This window comes from Drosophila mojavensis, unplaced genomic scaffold (genome assembly GCF_018153725.1).
Source record: "Drosophila mojavensis isolate 15081-1352.22 unplaced genomic scaffold, ASM1815372v1 contig_136, whole genome shotgun sequence".
In the NCBI taxonomy this organism is placed as follows: domain Eukaryota; kingdom Metazoa; phylum Arthropoda; class Insecta; order Diptera; family Drosophilidae; genus Drosophila; species Drosophila mojavensis.
The window spans coordinates 6161454-6177616 of record NW_025318667.1 but is presented as its reverse complement, the minus strand read 5'-3'; the positions used below and the strand labels follow the sequence as shown (position 1 = coordinate 6177616).

Sequence of the window (16163 nt, the reverse complement as noted above, 5' to 3'; positions counted from 1 at the left end):
ATAGAAGAATGTGGATTACTTTAATGAACTCTAGTCGTAAGTTCCGGGTAAAGTGAACTGAACTAGAAATCAGCTGGTAGCTGAACTGAACCAGCTACAACTTTCTATTCAAATATATGGATATATGTGCTCTGTGCTGTGAGGGAATTCCCAGAGTTCCGTCCGCTCTACCGCCGTTTCCCCCTCCCTCCCCCACGAGGTGCGTATTTGGTGCATTGATACAGCTAAAATTAACAAATGCATTTTATTCGAGTGCTTAAAGTGATTCGTTGGCAAACAAAAAAAAAAAGAGAGAGAAGGAAGTGACCATGCTATAAGGATTAGGTGGTGCGGGTGGTGCTGTGCGTATTGACTCAAGTGGTACTAACGGCCAAATCCAAAAGGTCCATTGAAGGCGCCAAAGGCATTGCTATTGGCATTGGCGCCGCCGCCGCCGCCGCCGCCGCCACGCCTATTGGTTCCGCCACCAAAGGCATTGGCGTCCGCTCCAGCTCCCCCATTGCGATTGCCGCCGGCGCTGGCACTGGCGCTCGCATTGGCCGATTGCCCGTTCTGGCTGGTGGCGCTGGCGCTGCTCGACGCCGAGTTCGTCACGGAGCCGTTGGGGTTGCGCTGTGAGCTGATGTTCGCATTGGTGTTCGCCGCGGCGTTGCCCTGGTTGTTGTTGCCCTGGAAGATGGACTGGCTGTTGGCGCCCGATGTGATCGTCTGCTGGTTGCCGTTGCGCACGATCTTCGTGTCCGTGTTGGCCGTGTTGCTGGAGCTGCCCCGCTCATTGTTGTTGGTGGAGGTGGAGCCGCTGTTCGAGCCAATGGTCTCGCTGTTGCCCGTCCGCGTGTGCTCGGTGTTCGCATTCGAGCTGCTCGCCTGCTGCTCGCCGGGCCGGAAGTTCAGCGCCTGGCTCTGGGCGCCGTTCGAGCTGTGGCCCTGGCCCGACTGATGGTTGGTGTTCGCCGAGCTCACCTGGCCGCTGTTGCCGTCCTCGGCCAGATTGGAGCCGATGCTGCTGCTGCCCGCATCCTGCGAGCCGTCCGCATTCTGATTGGCAAAGTTGTTGCTGCCCGCCTGCTGATTGAACCCGGGGCCGCCCTTGGCGCCGGCACTGCCCGACGACTGCACGGGGCCGCGCTTGTTGCCGCCCTGTGGGAAACTAGGCTGACCGAAGCCCGGCTGTCCGCCAAAGCCCGGCTGTCCGCCAAAGCCCGGCTGTCCGCCAAAGCCCGGCTTTCCGCCAAAGCCCGGTGGTCCGCCAAAGCCCGGTGGTCCGCCAAAGCCCGGCTGTCCGCCAAAACTCGGAGGTCCGCCAAAGCTCGGAGGTCCGCCGAAACCGCCGCCCGGACGTCCGAACTGGCGACGTGGACGTTCCGCCTCGAAGCCGCCGAAGCCACCACCAAAGCCGTAAGACGGCTGCGGATAGCCGAAGGGCACGAACTGGGCGTGGCGCTTGGGCCGCAGGAAGCGACGATTGGCCACCTGCTGTGGGCGGAATGCGACCTGCTGCGGGCGGTACGCGACCTGCTGTGGGCGGTAGGCGACCTGGGGCGTGCGGCGTTGCCGGAATCCGTTGCCGAAGGTGAGGCCACGCGAGGCGGCCGTCTCACCGAAGCCGCCCGCATTGGCCGAGGTCTGGCCGAAGCGTGTCCGTCCGAAGGCGTTCGAGTTGCTGAACGTCTCCTTGACATTGAGGCCGCCGAGCTGCTGATTGTTGGTGAAGCTGTTGCTGTTGGAGCCGACGCGAGCGCCACGGCCCTGGGCGTTCACCTGCGCCTGGCTGAGCGTATTGCTGTCCTCCACCCTCCTGTCCAGATCGAGGCTGAGCAGGCCCAGGCCCAGTCGCACATCGCCGTTGGCGTCGCGCTGCAGTCCGAAGCCCTGCCGGAGGTTGTCCGGCGAGAGGGAGGCGCCCAGGCCGACATCGCCAATGCGGAACTGATTGGCCACGCCGCCGCCGACCACCGCCCCGTTCGCGTTGGTGCGTGTGCGCGTGAAGGTGTTGCCCAGCTGCAGTCCGCCCAGGTCCAGGCCGCGGGTCAGCGCCTGGCTGTTGGCGACCACGCGCTGTCCGTTCTGGCGCGTCACAGCGCGCGAGTTGGACACGCCGCGCGTGAGCTCCAGATCGTTGCCAAGCTCCACCTGGCGCTCGTAGGCGTTTGTGTTGGCCCTGGACACGGAGCCCTGTAGGCCGCGTCCGCCGCCTCCAAAGAAGCCAGGCTGTCCACCAAAGACGGGTTGACCGAACGGTGCAAACTGCGCCTCAGCTAACACAACGAGAGAGAAGGAGAGAGAGAGAGTGAGTGAGAGAGAGAGAGAATGAAAGTTGATGCGACCTGAAGGCAAATGCAAAAGTTTTTGGCCCATCTGGCGAAACTTTGTTATTTGTTGTGCGATATTTAAGATAAACATATCACAAGATTCATGCATTTATAATCCCCCCTAAAAGACACACAGAGAGAGAGAGAGAGAGAGAGAGAAGGGGGAGAGAGTGGGAGAGAGACAGCAACAACAATAGCAAAAGCAACTGGCTCAAAGAACTCCTCAAACTTGTTCCGCACGCCTCGTTCTCGTCTTTGTTTTTTTCCATATTTGTTCTTTTAATTTTATTATTATTATTTTTTTTTTTTTTTTTTTTTGAGACTGATTCTAATTTGAATATCATTTAAATGTGCGCGGTATTTTTCCCATTATTATTATTATTATTTTCAAATTCTGTTTGCGGTTTCTTCGTCGCTCGCATTTTTTTTTGTTTTTTGCTTTTTGAGCTTCTTTCAACTTTTTGGCAAAGTTTTTTATGCTAACTATCTGGCGTGAAAGTCAAAGAAATATAAGTATATATTAAGTGTATATATTCCCATGGCAAGTATAATTACGTTTGCGCTTCTAATGAAACATGCAATTAACATATATCATAAAATATGAATATGAAAATATAAAATACAAGTGTTTTAAAATACTGCTGAATGTTATTATAGCATTAATGAAAAGCGAAACAGGGGAATATTGAGAAATAAAAAAATTATAGAAAATAAAAATTGAAAATTGTTAAAATACTTGAGAATAATGTTTTTTTAACATAATGTATTAGTAAGTAAGAAATAATAACAAAAAACTGCGTCTCTAGTCTTTGATATTCGCCCTTTGCGAGCTTGGGGGAAAGGGCTGGATTTGGTGGTGGGGGTTGGATTATAGCAAAAATTGAAGTTCTATGAAATAAACACGAATCTATGTTTAAAATTTTGAGACTCTAGCTCTCTAAATGTAGGAAAGATTTGCGATGAGATTCTTAATCGATTACACAAATAACGGGAACTGTTATCTATTTTTGGAAACTAACTCGATCGATATGGACTCACAAAAAGTAAATCATTCTCTCAAATTTCTAGCTTCTGAGATCGACGCGTTCGCACAGACGGAGAGACAGACAGACATTATTATTATTATTATTATTTTACCCCGGTTCCCCATTTTCAGTGGGTTCTGAGTAAGGAAAGAATTGCATCTGCTGCTATTTTGATTTGTAAGAAAAAGTTATCTCTATTCACAACTGATTTGGCTCAGATCTAATTATAATACACCATATAAATATATAATACACCATATACAGTAGAATGTGGCTATAACGACTCTGGTCTCGAGACAGACTTATATGAGTAAACTTATATGGTTATAGCGTCTTCCGGGTATAGCGACGGTCCTCTGAGCGTCGTTATAAACGGATGCTACTGTATGTATAATATATAATTATTCTTCCCAATGTCAATTTTCATAATTTGTATCACAACTCAAGGTCAACTGCTCTATAAGTCCAGCATACTCTTACACAAAAATATTATCGCATTTTCCTTCAGTTATTTAACAGAAGAAAAAAACAAATAAAACAAATTTTATACACTTTCACATATAAAAATCAATAAAAAAAAAAAAAAAAACAGCAAATAAAATAAATAAAATATTATTGCATCACTGTTTCAATTGGAGCACTTTAGCTTTCGCACTTGTTGCACTGAACAAAAAAAAAAAAGTAATTATACAAAAAATATATATTGAAAAAAAAAAGAAAAGAATCGATTATATAAAGTGTTATATAATGTTATTCGATATTTTAACTGCCCGTTGTTGTTGACACATAATTTGGAAACGCGTTTAATCGGCGAGCGTAAGCAAATGTTTGCAACTTCACTTGGCTAGGGAAGGGTGAGGGAGAGGGAGAGGGAGAGTGGGAGTGGGTGAGCGAGTGAGCGAGAGCTCGTCAGTTGTACTGTGTGGATGCCCCATTATCCCTGTTCGCGTATTCTCTGCGCTGCGCTTTTGCCGTGCCCGTCAATATGCCGTGCACGTTGCCGCAAAATCCGGCGATAATTTCGCAATTATTGCTGTAATATCAAAGCCTAAAAGTACGCGCCGTGTCTGTGTGTGTGTGTGTGGGTGTGTGTGTGTAGGTGTATTGGTGTCATTATCCTGTCTGCCCGCTGTTCGTTTCGCTATTGTTGTTATTGTTATGGCTGTTGTTGCTGTTGCTGCTGTTGCTGTTGCTGCTGTTGTTGTTATTGTTGTTGTTGCTGTTGCTGTTGCTGTTGTTGTTAGTGCTGCTGCGCCGAGGCACAAAAATATTTACCTTGCGGTTGACAAACTGCCAGCCAACACACAATTAATCCAGCAAATGCGTGCCGCATCCTCATCCTATCTGTGGCTCTCTACGTATATCTCGGTTGTAGTATCTGCGTATCTGATATCCGCCCGATGCCCGACTCTCAGCAGCTGTGTGCTACCTAATTTACCGTTGCGAAAACAGCGCACGCAATGAGCGCGTTTTTGGCCGCTGGCGACTTTTATCGTGCGCGGTTATTGTCGTCTTTTCGACGTGTTCTTTTTTTTCTGATGTTCTTTTTTTTTATTTGTTTTTGTTTTTTTGCTACTGCTGCTGCTGCTGCTGCTGTTGCTGTTGCTGTTGCGCGTGTGTTTTGCGTTAAGCGTTCGCTGGCGTTCTAAGCCTCTCGCTGGTGTTGTAATCAGGCTTTAAACCAAACAATAATTAACGCGTTTTATTGATTAGCTGCCGACTGAGGCGTTGCGCCGGACGTCAGCGTCGGCAGCAAGCTTATGTTGATTATTAAACTACATACACACGTATGTGTGTGTATGTATGTATATTCACCATTTTTGTTTGTTATCTTGAGAAGAAATTGAATTTCGTACAGGTTTTGGGGGGGCCAGACTAACCTGGCTTTTGTGATTCTGCCGAGCTCGCAATTCTCGTTTAACTTGTTTCCTAATGCTTGAGCAGCAGCAACAACAACAATAACATTATCTCTATAGCATTTGCTTTGTGGATGAGTTCATAAAAAACTACACAAAAAAAATCAAGCGAAATTATTCTTTTTTTTTTTTTTTTTTTTTGATAAATATTTTATCGCTTCCAGATGTGAAGTTGATTTTCGTAGGGGATTTTTGGGCATTGCTATTATTGTATCAAACAATCGATACGATTGAGTTTCTATAATATACATATATATAGAGAAAGTCTTCATTGTCTGAGTACAGTACAGCTAGATGACATTTCAAATATGACGAGCTCCTAAAGAAAGAAGATCAATTGAAAAATGTGTCAAGATATGATTAGTTTTTGAATATGTTCTGAAAGAAAGAGAGAGGGATAGATTGTAAGAGGGAGAGAGAGGGGGGGGATGAGAGAGAGAGAGAGAGAGGGACAATGACATTTAGAGAGACGGCAACCGAGAGAGAGGGATAGAGCGAGAAAAAGAAGAGACTAAGACATAGAGGGAGGGAGAGAGAGAGAGAGAGAGAGAGACAATCGTTCAACAGAGCTCTGCTCAAGTAAATAATTGCCGTCTAACACAAATCCAAAGAAAGAGTATACGTACAGTAAAGCTCATCCATAACAAACGACACCTATACAAAAACATATTGCACGTTGGATTACAGTAAAACTATCCTACACCAAATGCTTAATAATATAATAAATAAGTTATATGGAAATTTCTAATAAAAAGAGAAGACCTAAGACTTTGTATAATAACTAATCTATATAAGAACCGATTCCTAAAAAAGAGAGACCTACAGTACAGCTCTGATTACAGACGTTTGCTCTATAAAAAAAAATGCAATTAAAATAAAAGCTTTTAAAGCTTTTCCATAAGAAGTCTTTACTATCTTCATCATATTCTCAAAGAAGGAAGGAGAGAGGGAGAGAGAGAGAGAGACAGAGAAAACTGTCAGTAAAGCTCTCTTATAACAAATGCTTTGTTTTTATACAAGAAGGAAAATTACAGCAAAGCTCTCCTATAACAAACCTATATTATCTACTTTAAAACATATTCCACAAAAGAGAGAAGACTCTGCAGTAAAGCCTCACTTCAACAAAAATCGAGTTAGCATTTCAAGTAAGAAGACATATAGTAAAGTTCCCCTGTAATGACTTAATGTCGACTATGTTCAAGTTTTTAAAAAGTTTCTAACATTTTCAATTGAATTTGAATTCCCTCAATGCCACTATAGCCAGCTATCACTGTACTCAGTACAAGATTAATGTGTGTGAGCACTTGGTCATTTCTAGAGCTGAGGTAAACTTGAAAGAGCTCATAGACGTAATTGAATACTCTCGGCGTACACTCAAAGTAGTTGAAGTGTGAATAGCTGAGAGTGGAACAAGTCAGCTGCATTGTCTCTAGGCCCTGAATACTCTGATCGGCCAGACTCGGAAAGAGAAGCTGAGCAGAGGTTTAGCTGGAATTCAAGTTCGCATCAGCTCGACATCTCTGGGGCGGCTACGTAGCTACGCATCTGTTTGTTGACCCGCTGCGTCGCCATAAAACCCAGCAGACCCATCTAGCCGGTAGTGGGAAGTTGCCGTATGGCTTTGGCTTCACTTCAGGGCCAAGCGGGGCTTACGAGTTTCCCATTAGCGTCAACGTACGCGCTGTAGGTCAGTCGAGGCACATGATATTTATTATTATTCGCATATTCATTATCCGAATTAGTCATTAAATTGTCTTTAGCTCGTCTGTTGACAAATCTCTTTAGCGCTCAGCCAACTCGTCCCAGAACAGTCCCCAGCTCTGTCTTTGGCTCGAATAGCAGCGGCTCTGTTCAGGAAGACAAATATTTAATGTTTCTGTTGCTTTCTTGACTAATTTGACTACCTAGATTTTGGCAGATAAAAAGCTAACATTTCGTATAGATGGGAGGTAAGTTTACTTTAGGATATCTTGCAAATATATATCTTATGAGCGAATGATGCTACTAAAGCGGAACCCATGTAGTATTTGACAAGGTTTTCCGAGTCTCTAAGTAAAGTTTGCTGAAAGGGGAAACTTTAAATCAAAATATAAAACTGAATTGACATATTTATATGTGCTAGATCGCAAATCTCTAATATTTGATGGTTCGAAAATACGAACAGTATAAATATACATGAATCTATATGCACTATAGTCTGAAGACTCTAGCCCCAAAGATGAATGATATAATTTTATAACTGATTTTTCTATGAGACTTTTTCATATATATATTTCTTATAGTATATTTACTGCAAAATAGTTTTGGATTTTATTTCGAGAAAGCTTGAAAACCTCCTAAATGGACAAGGGACTGAAAAAAGTGAGTAGGAACATTGTTATATAAGGCATTTAATCGATAACAGTGAAACCAAAATAGTTATCGATCAGTATTGATATACATGTGCTATGCTGGAACATCGATTTCAGAATTTTTTTTGTAGATCTTTGTGTAGTAGATCGATCGAGGATATCTCGAAGTCGAGCAGTCTTGACTAGAGCACTCAAACTTAATATAGTATGGGGCATTGCGCTTCGCAACGACAGCCAGCTGAGCATAAGTTACGGTAGCTCAATCGTGGCCCGATCGTCTGCATAATTGTCAACTGCTTAACGTTTTTGGTAATACAGGGTTCGAGTAAATTTATTAAGCTGTTTGTAAAAATCTAGCAGGAAATACATATGAGAAAAAGCTAAGATAAAAGTCTGTTTTGAAGCTGGCCTAAAATATGTTAAATACTACATATTCAAAAGATACTAAAACCAAATTCAAATGAGCTAAACTGAATTAACATAATTTGTTCTGTTCTTGAACAAATTAATTAAAATTATATAAAAATGTTGAATTTATTTTTATTATTCATAACTGATTAGATTATTCAGTGTATAACAATAAAAATCGATGATTGTTTTTATCTCGAGAATCTTAAAAACAAAACAAATCTTTATAAACAAATACATGTACGTACTTATAAATGTATACATAGATATATCTCATTATTAGACAAACTCTTGGAAAACTTGAAATATCATCTTTAGAACGATCAAAACTAATATGAAATATAATATACAAAAAATAAGTAGAAGAAGAGCTAATTAGTTGACGTCATAGAATCGGCTCATCAGCGAACGGGTTTTTTTTTTTCTGATATCTAAAATTGCGTGTTTATCAATTTGATTTAAATTTGTTTTGTACATTTTTGAGGACTTTTGAGCTGGCAACTAGAGAGCTACACTGAGCGAAATGTCAGCTGCAACAACAACAGCAATTGGGTCAAAGCTGGCAAAACTTTTGCCAGGAGGAGAGAGAGAGAGAGAGAGAGAGAGAGAGTGAGCGGGCAGAGCGCAAGGTTGTTGTTGTTGTTTTTTTTAAATATTTTTTTAGCCATGGCTTAGCTCTGCTTCGATACGCGTATAAAAAATTGTTTTTTATTGTTATTTGATTTCTAGCGTTTATCGGTCTGGTGGCATCTTTACGCTGACGAGCGCTTCGAGAACACCCCAGACCCGAAACCGTAGACTGCCCCCTCTACTCCCCCTGCAACAACTCCTCTACTAAGCCCTGCCACGCCTGAATCGCTGCCATTGCTGCTGCTGCTGCTGTTGCTGCTGCTGCTGCCTTGAACGCGTGAAATGGAGTAGAAAAATTGTTTTTCTATCAAAGGCGAAAAATCGCAGCGGCGTGCAGCCCGCCCCCTTCCACTCCAGTCCCTCTGGCCGCCCAGCAACAACCCTCACCCCTGGCCATTAGCCGGCAGCAACAATTTCGTTGTTTATGTTGCCATCGCGCTCGGTTCTCTATCAATTTAATGCCCGCAACGTCGCTGGACACGCGGCTTTAACTTTTTTCGAACTTTGTTTTAGATTTTGTTATTGTTGTTGCTTTTTTATTGTTTCTTCTTTTTTTATGCATGTATATTTTGGGCTGGGGCGGGTGTGGTGGCGGTGCTGTGCTGCTTCGGTTTTTGGTTTTCTGGTTCTGTTTCGGTTTCAGTTTCGGCTTTTTGCTGTCCGCTCTTGTCTGGCGGCATTAGCGCGGCTCAGACTCTGATTTGCGCTGCTAATTGAAGTTTGATTCGCCTCGATGGGGCCAGAGTGCGGTGCAAGCGCGAAAGCAGGTGATTCCCGCACTTGGATCAAGCTGCCAGAAGTCGAGCTTCATAGATTGCCAACTGAATCTACATATATATGTATATGTATATGTATATGTATATGTATATGTATATGTATATGTATATGTATATGTATATGTATATGTATATGTATATGTATATGTATATGTATATGTATATGTATATGTATATGTATATGTATATGTATATGTATATGTATATGTATATGTATATGTATATGTATATGTATATGTATATGTATATGTATATGTATATGTATATGTATATGTATATGTATATGTATATGTATATGTATATGTATATGTATATGTATATGTATATGTATATGTATATGTATATGTATATGTATATGTATATGTATATGTATATGTATATGTATATGTATATGTATATGTATATGTATATGTATATGTATATGTATATGTGTATGTATATGTATATGTATATGTATATGTATATGTATATGTATATGTATATGTATATGTATATGTATATTCATAGATACATATATGCCAAACGAGTCCGGATGAGCACGCAGCCCCGTCTAATATATGCGAGCCAAGCGAGGTTACAAAAACTCGCTTCGGCGATTATCGGCTCAGAAGCTGTCGGAAATCGACTTCCTTTAGCATTAACTATATTCAATATGAGCTGATGCTTGTGCCTCGGGGCGGTTACGCCTCGGAAGAGACTTCATCTTCTGCTTCTGCTTCTGGAATCTTCTATTTCATTTGAAAACTACATTCTTCAGTTAGAAATCGTAGCTGGGGCCCTTGCCTTGAAAATCTCTCCTCTTGAAATCTGACCTTTGCCTATTGCCGAAACTTATTAATTATGAGAATCTATGAAAATATCTCGAAAAAATCACCAATGCTGACTTAAGCCATATCGTGCATCGGATTGAACCTGCTCCAGGTGGCTTCAGTCAGTATTTGGGGACTTTTTTCTGCGTCGCTTCCAATGCCCCGAGTTAGCTAAACAACAGTTAATTCGTATACCCATTGGAAATAAAATATCAGTGTTTAATGGTTTTGTGAGGACGTATGCCACAGACAGCAGGAGGCGTGGCAGAACCTATAAAGTGTATAGATTCTTATTCTTCTGAATCGATCAATCGATCAACTTTGTCCGTCTGTCTGTGTTTCCATCTGTTCATCTGTTAATCTGTCCTTCTATTCCTCCATGCATCCGTTCATCTACCTATTCTTCCGTCTATCCGTTTATGCATCCATCTGTTCATCTATCCGTCTCTTCGTATGCATGTTTATCAGTCTCAGAGCATATAAGAGGGGGACCTTCAAATCGTGCTCCCTATACTCCCTATAGTACGTATCTATATTTCCACTTTAATGTTATTCATCAATCCCATTTCCAGAATTCAAGTGTTCAATTCAATCTCTAAATACCTCTACATTTGTAATGACTATGATATATGATAATAGTCAGGTATATATGTATATATATACCCTCAATTTTCCATTTAGTTTGATGGAGATTTTATACAATTATTTGTGGGGCATATTTCTGATACAAGTAAATAAAAAATTCTTGAAATTGAACGCTGATCGCACGACTTGCAGGGTATCTCCTAGTTCGAGCAACGAATATGAGAGCTCTCTTACTTGCTTTGGCTCTTAATTTCTGACCCTATCATATCAACAAAACAACTTTTGTCATTCCCTCTAGATTTCGTTGTTGTTGAGCAAGTTTGGTTATTCTTCGATCGATCTATCCATAGGTCTACATATGGCCTGTTCTATAGATAGGTGTACGTATATGTAGATATGTATAGAGAGAGAGAGATAGAAAGAGAAAGCTTATATAAATATGCATATGTATCTTTGACTTCTGTCGTTCTTAGTGTTTGGCGCCAGTCAATCGTATCGCATCTGAGGCTACATCTGTGTAGGTATCTACATACCATATAGATACACATACATTTGTATATTTGCATATATATATATCTGTTTCTTCATATGCCTTTTGTGCGTCTATCGGAGCATTTGTCTATGTTCTTTTGTGATCAACATTTGATAATAACTTGTTTTGACAAATTTTTCCAAGTTGCGAAATTTGCAAATTTGTTACAGTTATAGCCACAGATGCACTGCAGTTGTATGCGTGAGTGTGAGTGTGTGTGTGTGTGTGTGTGTGTGTGTGTGTGTGTGTGTGTGTGTGCCATTATATTGTGCATTCAGTCAGCCATATGTTTGCCTATCTGCAAATACTTATGAAACATATCTGCCACCTTATGCCCCCTCCCCTACCACCCTCCCTCCGCCACCTCTCTGACAACTCGTGTCTGGAGCTGCGTCAGTGTCTGCTCCCCGTTGCTTTGGCTCGTTGCCTCCCTTGTGTTTGTTTTGAGTTTGCTGCTGCTGTTGCTGCCGCGTCTGCATTGCGTCTTTTGTTATTATTACATTTTCATAAATGCAAAAGCACACACACACACACACACACACACACACACACACACACACACACACACACACACACACGTACACACACACTAGCAGCACTCGTTGATAAATTTTGTAAAGTTTTGTCTGCCTTGTTGTCGGCATGCGGCTCGTTAGGGGTCTGTCTCTACGGCTCTGACTCGGAGTCGTCTTCTCGCCTCCCGCTACACACACACACACACACACACACACACACACACACACACACACACTCGCTCACTTATGTATTTGCCTTTTTGTGGCTTCGCTAACTGCTGTCTGTCTGTATAGTAATTGCAACCTACCCCAAGTCGAGCCCACCTCACTCCCCACTCCTTCCAGCACATGCCCCGCCCCCGCTGCACCTCTATCGTTTTCATACGCATGAAGAATTGCCTGAACTGCATGTTGAAATGAGATATTTCAATTTTGTATTGTAATTTTAGTAAGTTAAATGTAATTTTTGAAGACATGAGGCGCTTGTCAGGCGACCCAGCCATTCAGTCCTTTGTGTGCGCACGTTTCAGAGCCACCCCAAGCCCGAGCCCGAGCCCGACTCCTGCCAGCTGGCTGACTGCTTTGTTGGGGCTAGAGCCGCCTGCGCTGCACCCCCTTGGCATCTTGACTCTTATGCAATTGTCTGCAACGGCCCGACGGTTCAATACTTTGCAACAAAAGCCAGCTACCCCCGCCTCCTGCTGGCGCTGCTCCTGCTGCTGCTGCTGCTGCTCCTCCTGCTGCCTCTGGCTGCCTGCAGACAACATTATTTGTTGCTTCGCCTTAGAAAATTATGCACATAGCCAAAAACTCTGTGGAGCTGCCTTCGTGTCGTGTTTGTGCACGTAATAAAGTAGCAGCTACCCCCCCCTGCCACCTCGCACCACAGGAATCTTCCCTTTTCAGTCAGCTGCTCAGCCAGGCGGGCCCTTGGGGCAAGTGTAACTGCATAGGCGGCACTTTTTAAGCGCTTCGGCTGCCTCGACTCAAGTTTTTGGCAGCGCTTAAGAACTTAACACACAATGCAATGCAATACAAATAGATGGGGTGGGCGCCTCGCCGCGCCGCGCCGTGGCAAGCGGCAACTTCCGGGCATGCTCCCCACCAGAGCCACAGCCACAGCCACAGCCAGAGCCACAGCCACGCCCAATCGCACGCAAAAGTTTTGCCACAGTGACGCGACGCCCTCGTCAGCAGCCCCGCCTCCTCCTCAATCATCCGGGCAAATCTGTTGCAGTGACAAAAGCCGGCGTCTTCTTCTGCTGCCGCCGAAATGAGCCAAATTATGACAAATTGTTGGCAAAAGTATTTAAAATGAGTTTATTTCTGGCTAAAAAGACGAGTCAGCCCAAAGCCGACCCGGCATCAGTGCGCCCCTCTCCTGCCGTCCCCTGCGAGCGCGGTCGGCGTGCGCGCGACCGCAACTTGCGGTGAATATTCGACAACTTTGTCTATTTTTGGCCGCTAGGTGGCGCTGCAACTTAACTGAATGCAAGGTGTACAGACAGCACGCACACACACAGATACACAGAGCACAAAACACAACACACAACCCGCAAAACACAAGACACAAGACACATGACAATTAAAAGGTCGTTAAGCACGCGGTCGTTTCAATGCTCTGGCGAAATGAGTTGTGGCCGAAGCGCTGGAGTGGTAGATGAGTTGGAGTGCGATCTGAAAGGAGAGCTAGAAGTCTATTCGGGTAGGAGTATGGAAAGAGTGCGACAAAGAATGAGGACTGGAGAGTACAACGATAGAAGAGCTGGGAAGTTTTTGGGAAGGAAATCTGGCTAAATGAAGTAAGAAAATTGGAGCTCGAAATATAAAGGGAAGTGGAATAGATGCTGGCAAGAAAACATTAGAGAGAACTGTGAGGGAGCTAGAAAGAGAGATGGAATGACAACTGAAGATAACTAGAAAAATCGGACAGAGCACTGGCATGACAACCGGAAGAAAAGCTGCAAAGAGAACTGGAAAAATAAAATTGGAACACGGAAAAAAAAAGACTGAAAAGAGAAGTGGAAGGACAAAAAGAAGGACTTGAGAAGACTAGAAAGATAGTTGTCATAAGAACTGCAGAGAACTTTCAAAATAACTGAAAAGAAAATCGAAAAATCTACTGGAGCTACAACTGAAAAGAAAACTGCAATGAGATTTGGAAAGAGAATGAGTATACAGCTTAAAGGAGGGCTAAAATGACAATTGGAAGGAGAACTGGAAAAAGAACTAAAGAGTGAACTTGATGGGCAGATGGAAATAGAAATTGACTTGAGATAACTGAAAAGATAACTAGAAAGAGAGCTGAAATGAGAACCAGAATAATAACTGAAAGGAAAATTGGTAGGCGAAGCCGAAAGACAACTGGAAGGAGAGCTGGTAACAGAGCCGAAAAGGGAACTGGAAAGATGAAGACATATATAAGGAGAACTAGAAGGGCAACTGGAAAGAGCATATACTACAGTATAGTGATGAAAGAAGCAAGGAGACCAAGAAAAATACCTACCAATATTTGAAATGTTTGCTAGATGGTAAGCTGCACTTACTACTAGAAAATTAGCTTGTTAATGCAGAAAAGAATCGATTCAAGATAGAGAACCAAAATATATGTCATATTATCTAAAAGGAATACAGAAAAAAAAAATCTACAAGAAGAGTCTCCTCGAGTAGCTGGAATAACTGGAAAGACTACAGACAAAAGAGCTATTAGAGATTGATCATGGGCTCTGGAAAGATAGCTTGAAGGCAGTTCATTTAAGTACTCACACGATTGACTTGGCGTTTCCCTTCGGCTGCAGCATTTCCCAGCACTACGCTCAGTTAGTGTTAGTTAGAAATTGAATAGTCGAAGTCAAATGTCTAATTTGCATAGCGAACGATATTAATGAATGCTAAACACAAGTCAACTGTGAGTGCTGTGAGTGCGTCTGGCGACATTCAAGAGCACATTATGCGAATCGCCCTGCACTTGTGCAAGCATCAAGGAATCATATATTTCTTTGCCAGTTTGCAACGATTTTTAGGGCGTGAATGCGTTTTTTGCTGTTCAAACAAGACAGCATGTGACAGCCACAATCACAGCCAGCAGCTGGCAGACAGACGCGTATTCGCATTCGCATTCGCATTTACACTCGCACAGGCACTCAAAACATTTATCCTAGCCACACAATTATGACATCTCGCCCCTTGACTGGCTGTCCTGTCTATGTAGCTCGTGCGTAACATTAGAAAATTTGCTGTGTCGTTGGGTTGTTGGGTCGTTGGGTCGTTGTTTTCGGAGCACGACCCCAACAGGCGACCGAGCTGTAAAACAAAAATGCTGAAACATAACAACAAAATGTAAATCCTTTCAATTGAAATGTAACAGCTACAGCACTAGTGCAAGCCAACGGATCACAGCACCTAAGCCAACCAGAAGTTTAAGGTCTCAGCCCGGTGGCTGAGGGGCGCCGTAGTCGTACTGGAGTCGTCAGCAAATTCAGCTTGTTTGCGTTTCTAAGTTATGGTTACTGGTGCCAACTGGCTTAGCGAGTCAACATCGTCGGCGATAGATGGAGATGGAGGATGCTGGCTGGAGATGAAGATGGAGATGGAGATGGAGATGGAGGATAGAGATGAAGATGTGGGGCAACTGTGGCAGTGCATATTGTCAAGCCACTCATATTTGGGCGTTGTCAGTGAGTTTGGGGCGCACACAGTGCGTATGCTTGATATTTTTGTATTATGCGACAAAATTGTCCAACTGTCATCAGTGGCTGTGAAGCAGTGCGGCAGTTGCTTAAACTGGCGTAGATTGTGGATTTGACAGTTAGTGATGCGAGCCGAAGCGAAATGATGCGAGCTAAAGTGTGGACTGAGGAGTGCGGAGTGAGGAGTGAAGAGTACCGAGTGTCGAGTGCAGAGCACACAATTGCGAGGGCCGAGTGCCGAGGGCCGAGGGCATTAGCATAAAAAAATACGCACATAAAATAGTCCAGCGCTCATTTACAGCTCATCAACAGGTGCAGAAGCAGCAGGAGCAGTCAGAAAGCAGCGGCAGGAGCTGAGCACCGCCAAATCCAGGTTGAGAGCCGAGCTGTTGACCAGCGCGCAAAGACGTTGCTGTCGCATAAAGCGAAATTGTTACGCAAATAAAAGCCAAAGACGATGACAACAAACGACGGCATCAACGCCAGCAATGGCGGCGATAAACCGAATTGACAGAGACAACAAAATGAAAGTGAAAGAGCCAACGCAGATTAAGTCCGAGTCGAATAGGAAAGACTCTGCCTGCGATATAAATTGCAGTGAAGAGAGGAAGACGA

The 16163-nt window shown here is 43.5% G+C and overlaps 1 protein-coding gene across 1 annotated transcript; it reads right to left on the bottom strand.

Moving 5' to 3' along the window:
- Window positions 1–225: 225 nt before the first annotated feature.
- Window positions 226–4993, bottom strand: LOC6586050 (uncharacterized transmembrane protein DDB_G0289901). Its single transcript, XM_002011637.3, has 2 exons — window positions 4613–4993; window positions 226–2258 (listed from the first exon to the last, which is right to left on the bottom strand). Exons 1-2 carry the CDS (start codon window positions 4674–4676, stop codon window positions 364–366), a joined length of 1959 nt encoding a protein of 652 aa, XP_002011673.2. The 5' UTR covers window positions 4677–4993; the 3' UTR covers window positions 226–363.
- Between the last annotated feature and the right edge of the window lie 11170 nt (window positions 4994–16163).

Excerpts from the sequence above, each read along its gene's own strand:
- LOC6586050 (XM_002011637.3), bottom strand. The coding sequence starts at position 4,676 with ATGAGGATGCGGCACGCATTTGCTGGATTAATTGTGTGTTGGCTGGCA. Across the intron at positions 2,259-4,612 it reads GGCAGTTTGTCAACCGCAAG|CTGAGGCGCAGTTTGCACCG; the intron begins GTAAATATTTTT and ends TCGTTGTGTTAG.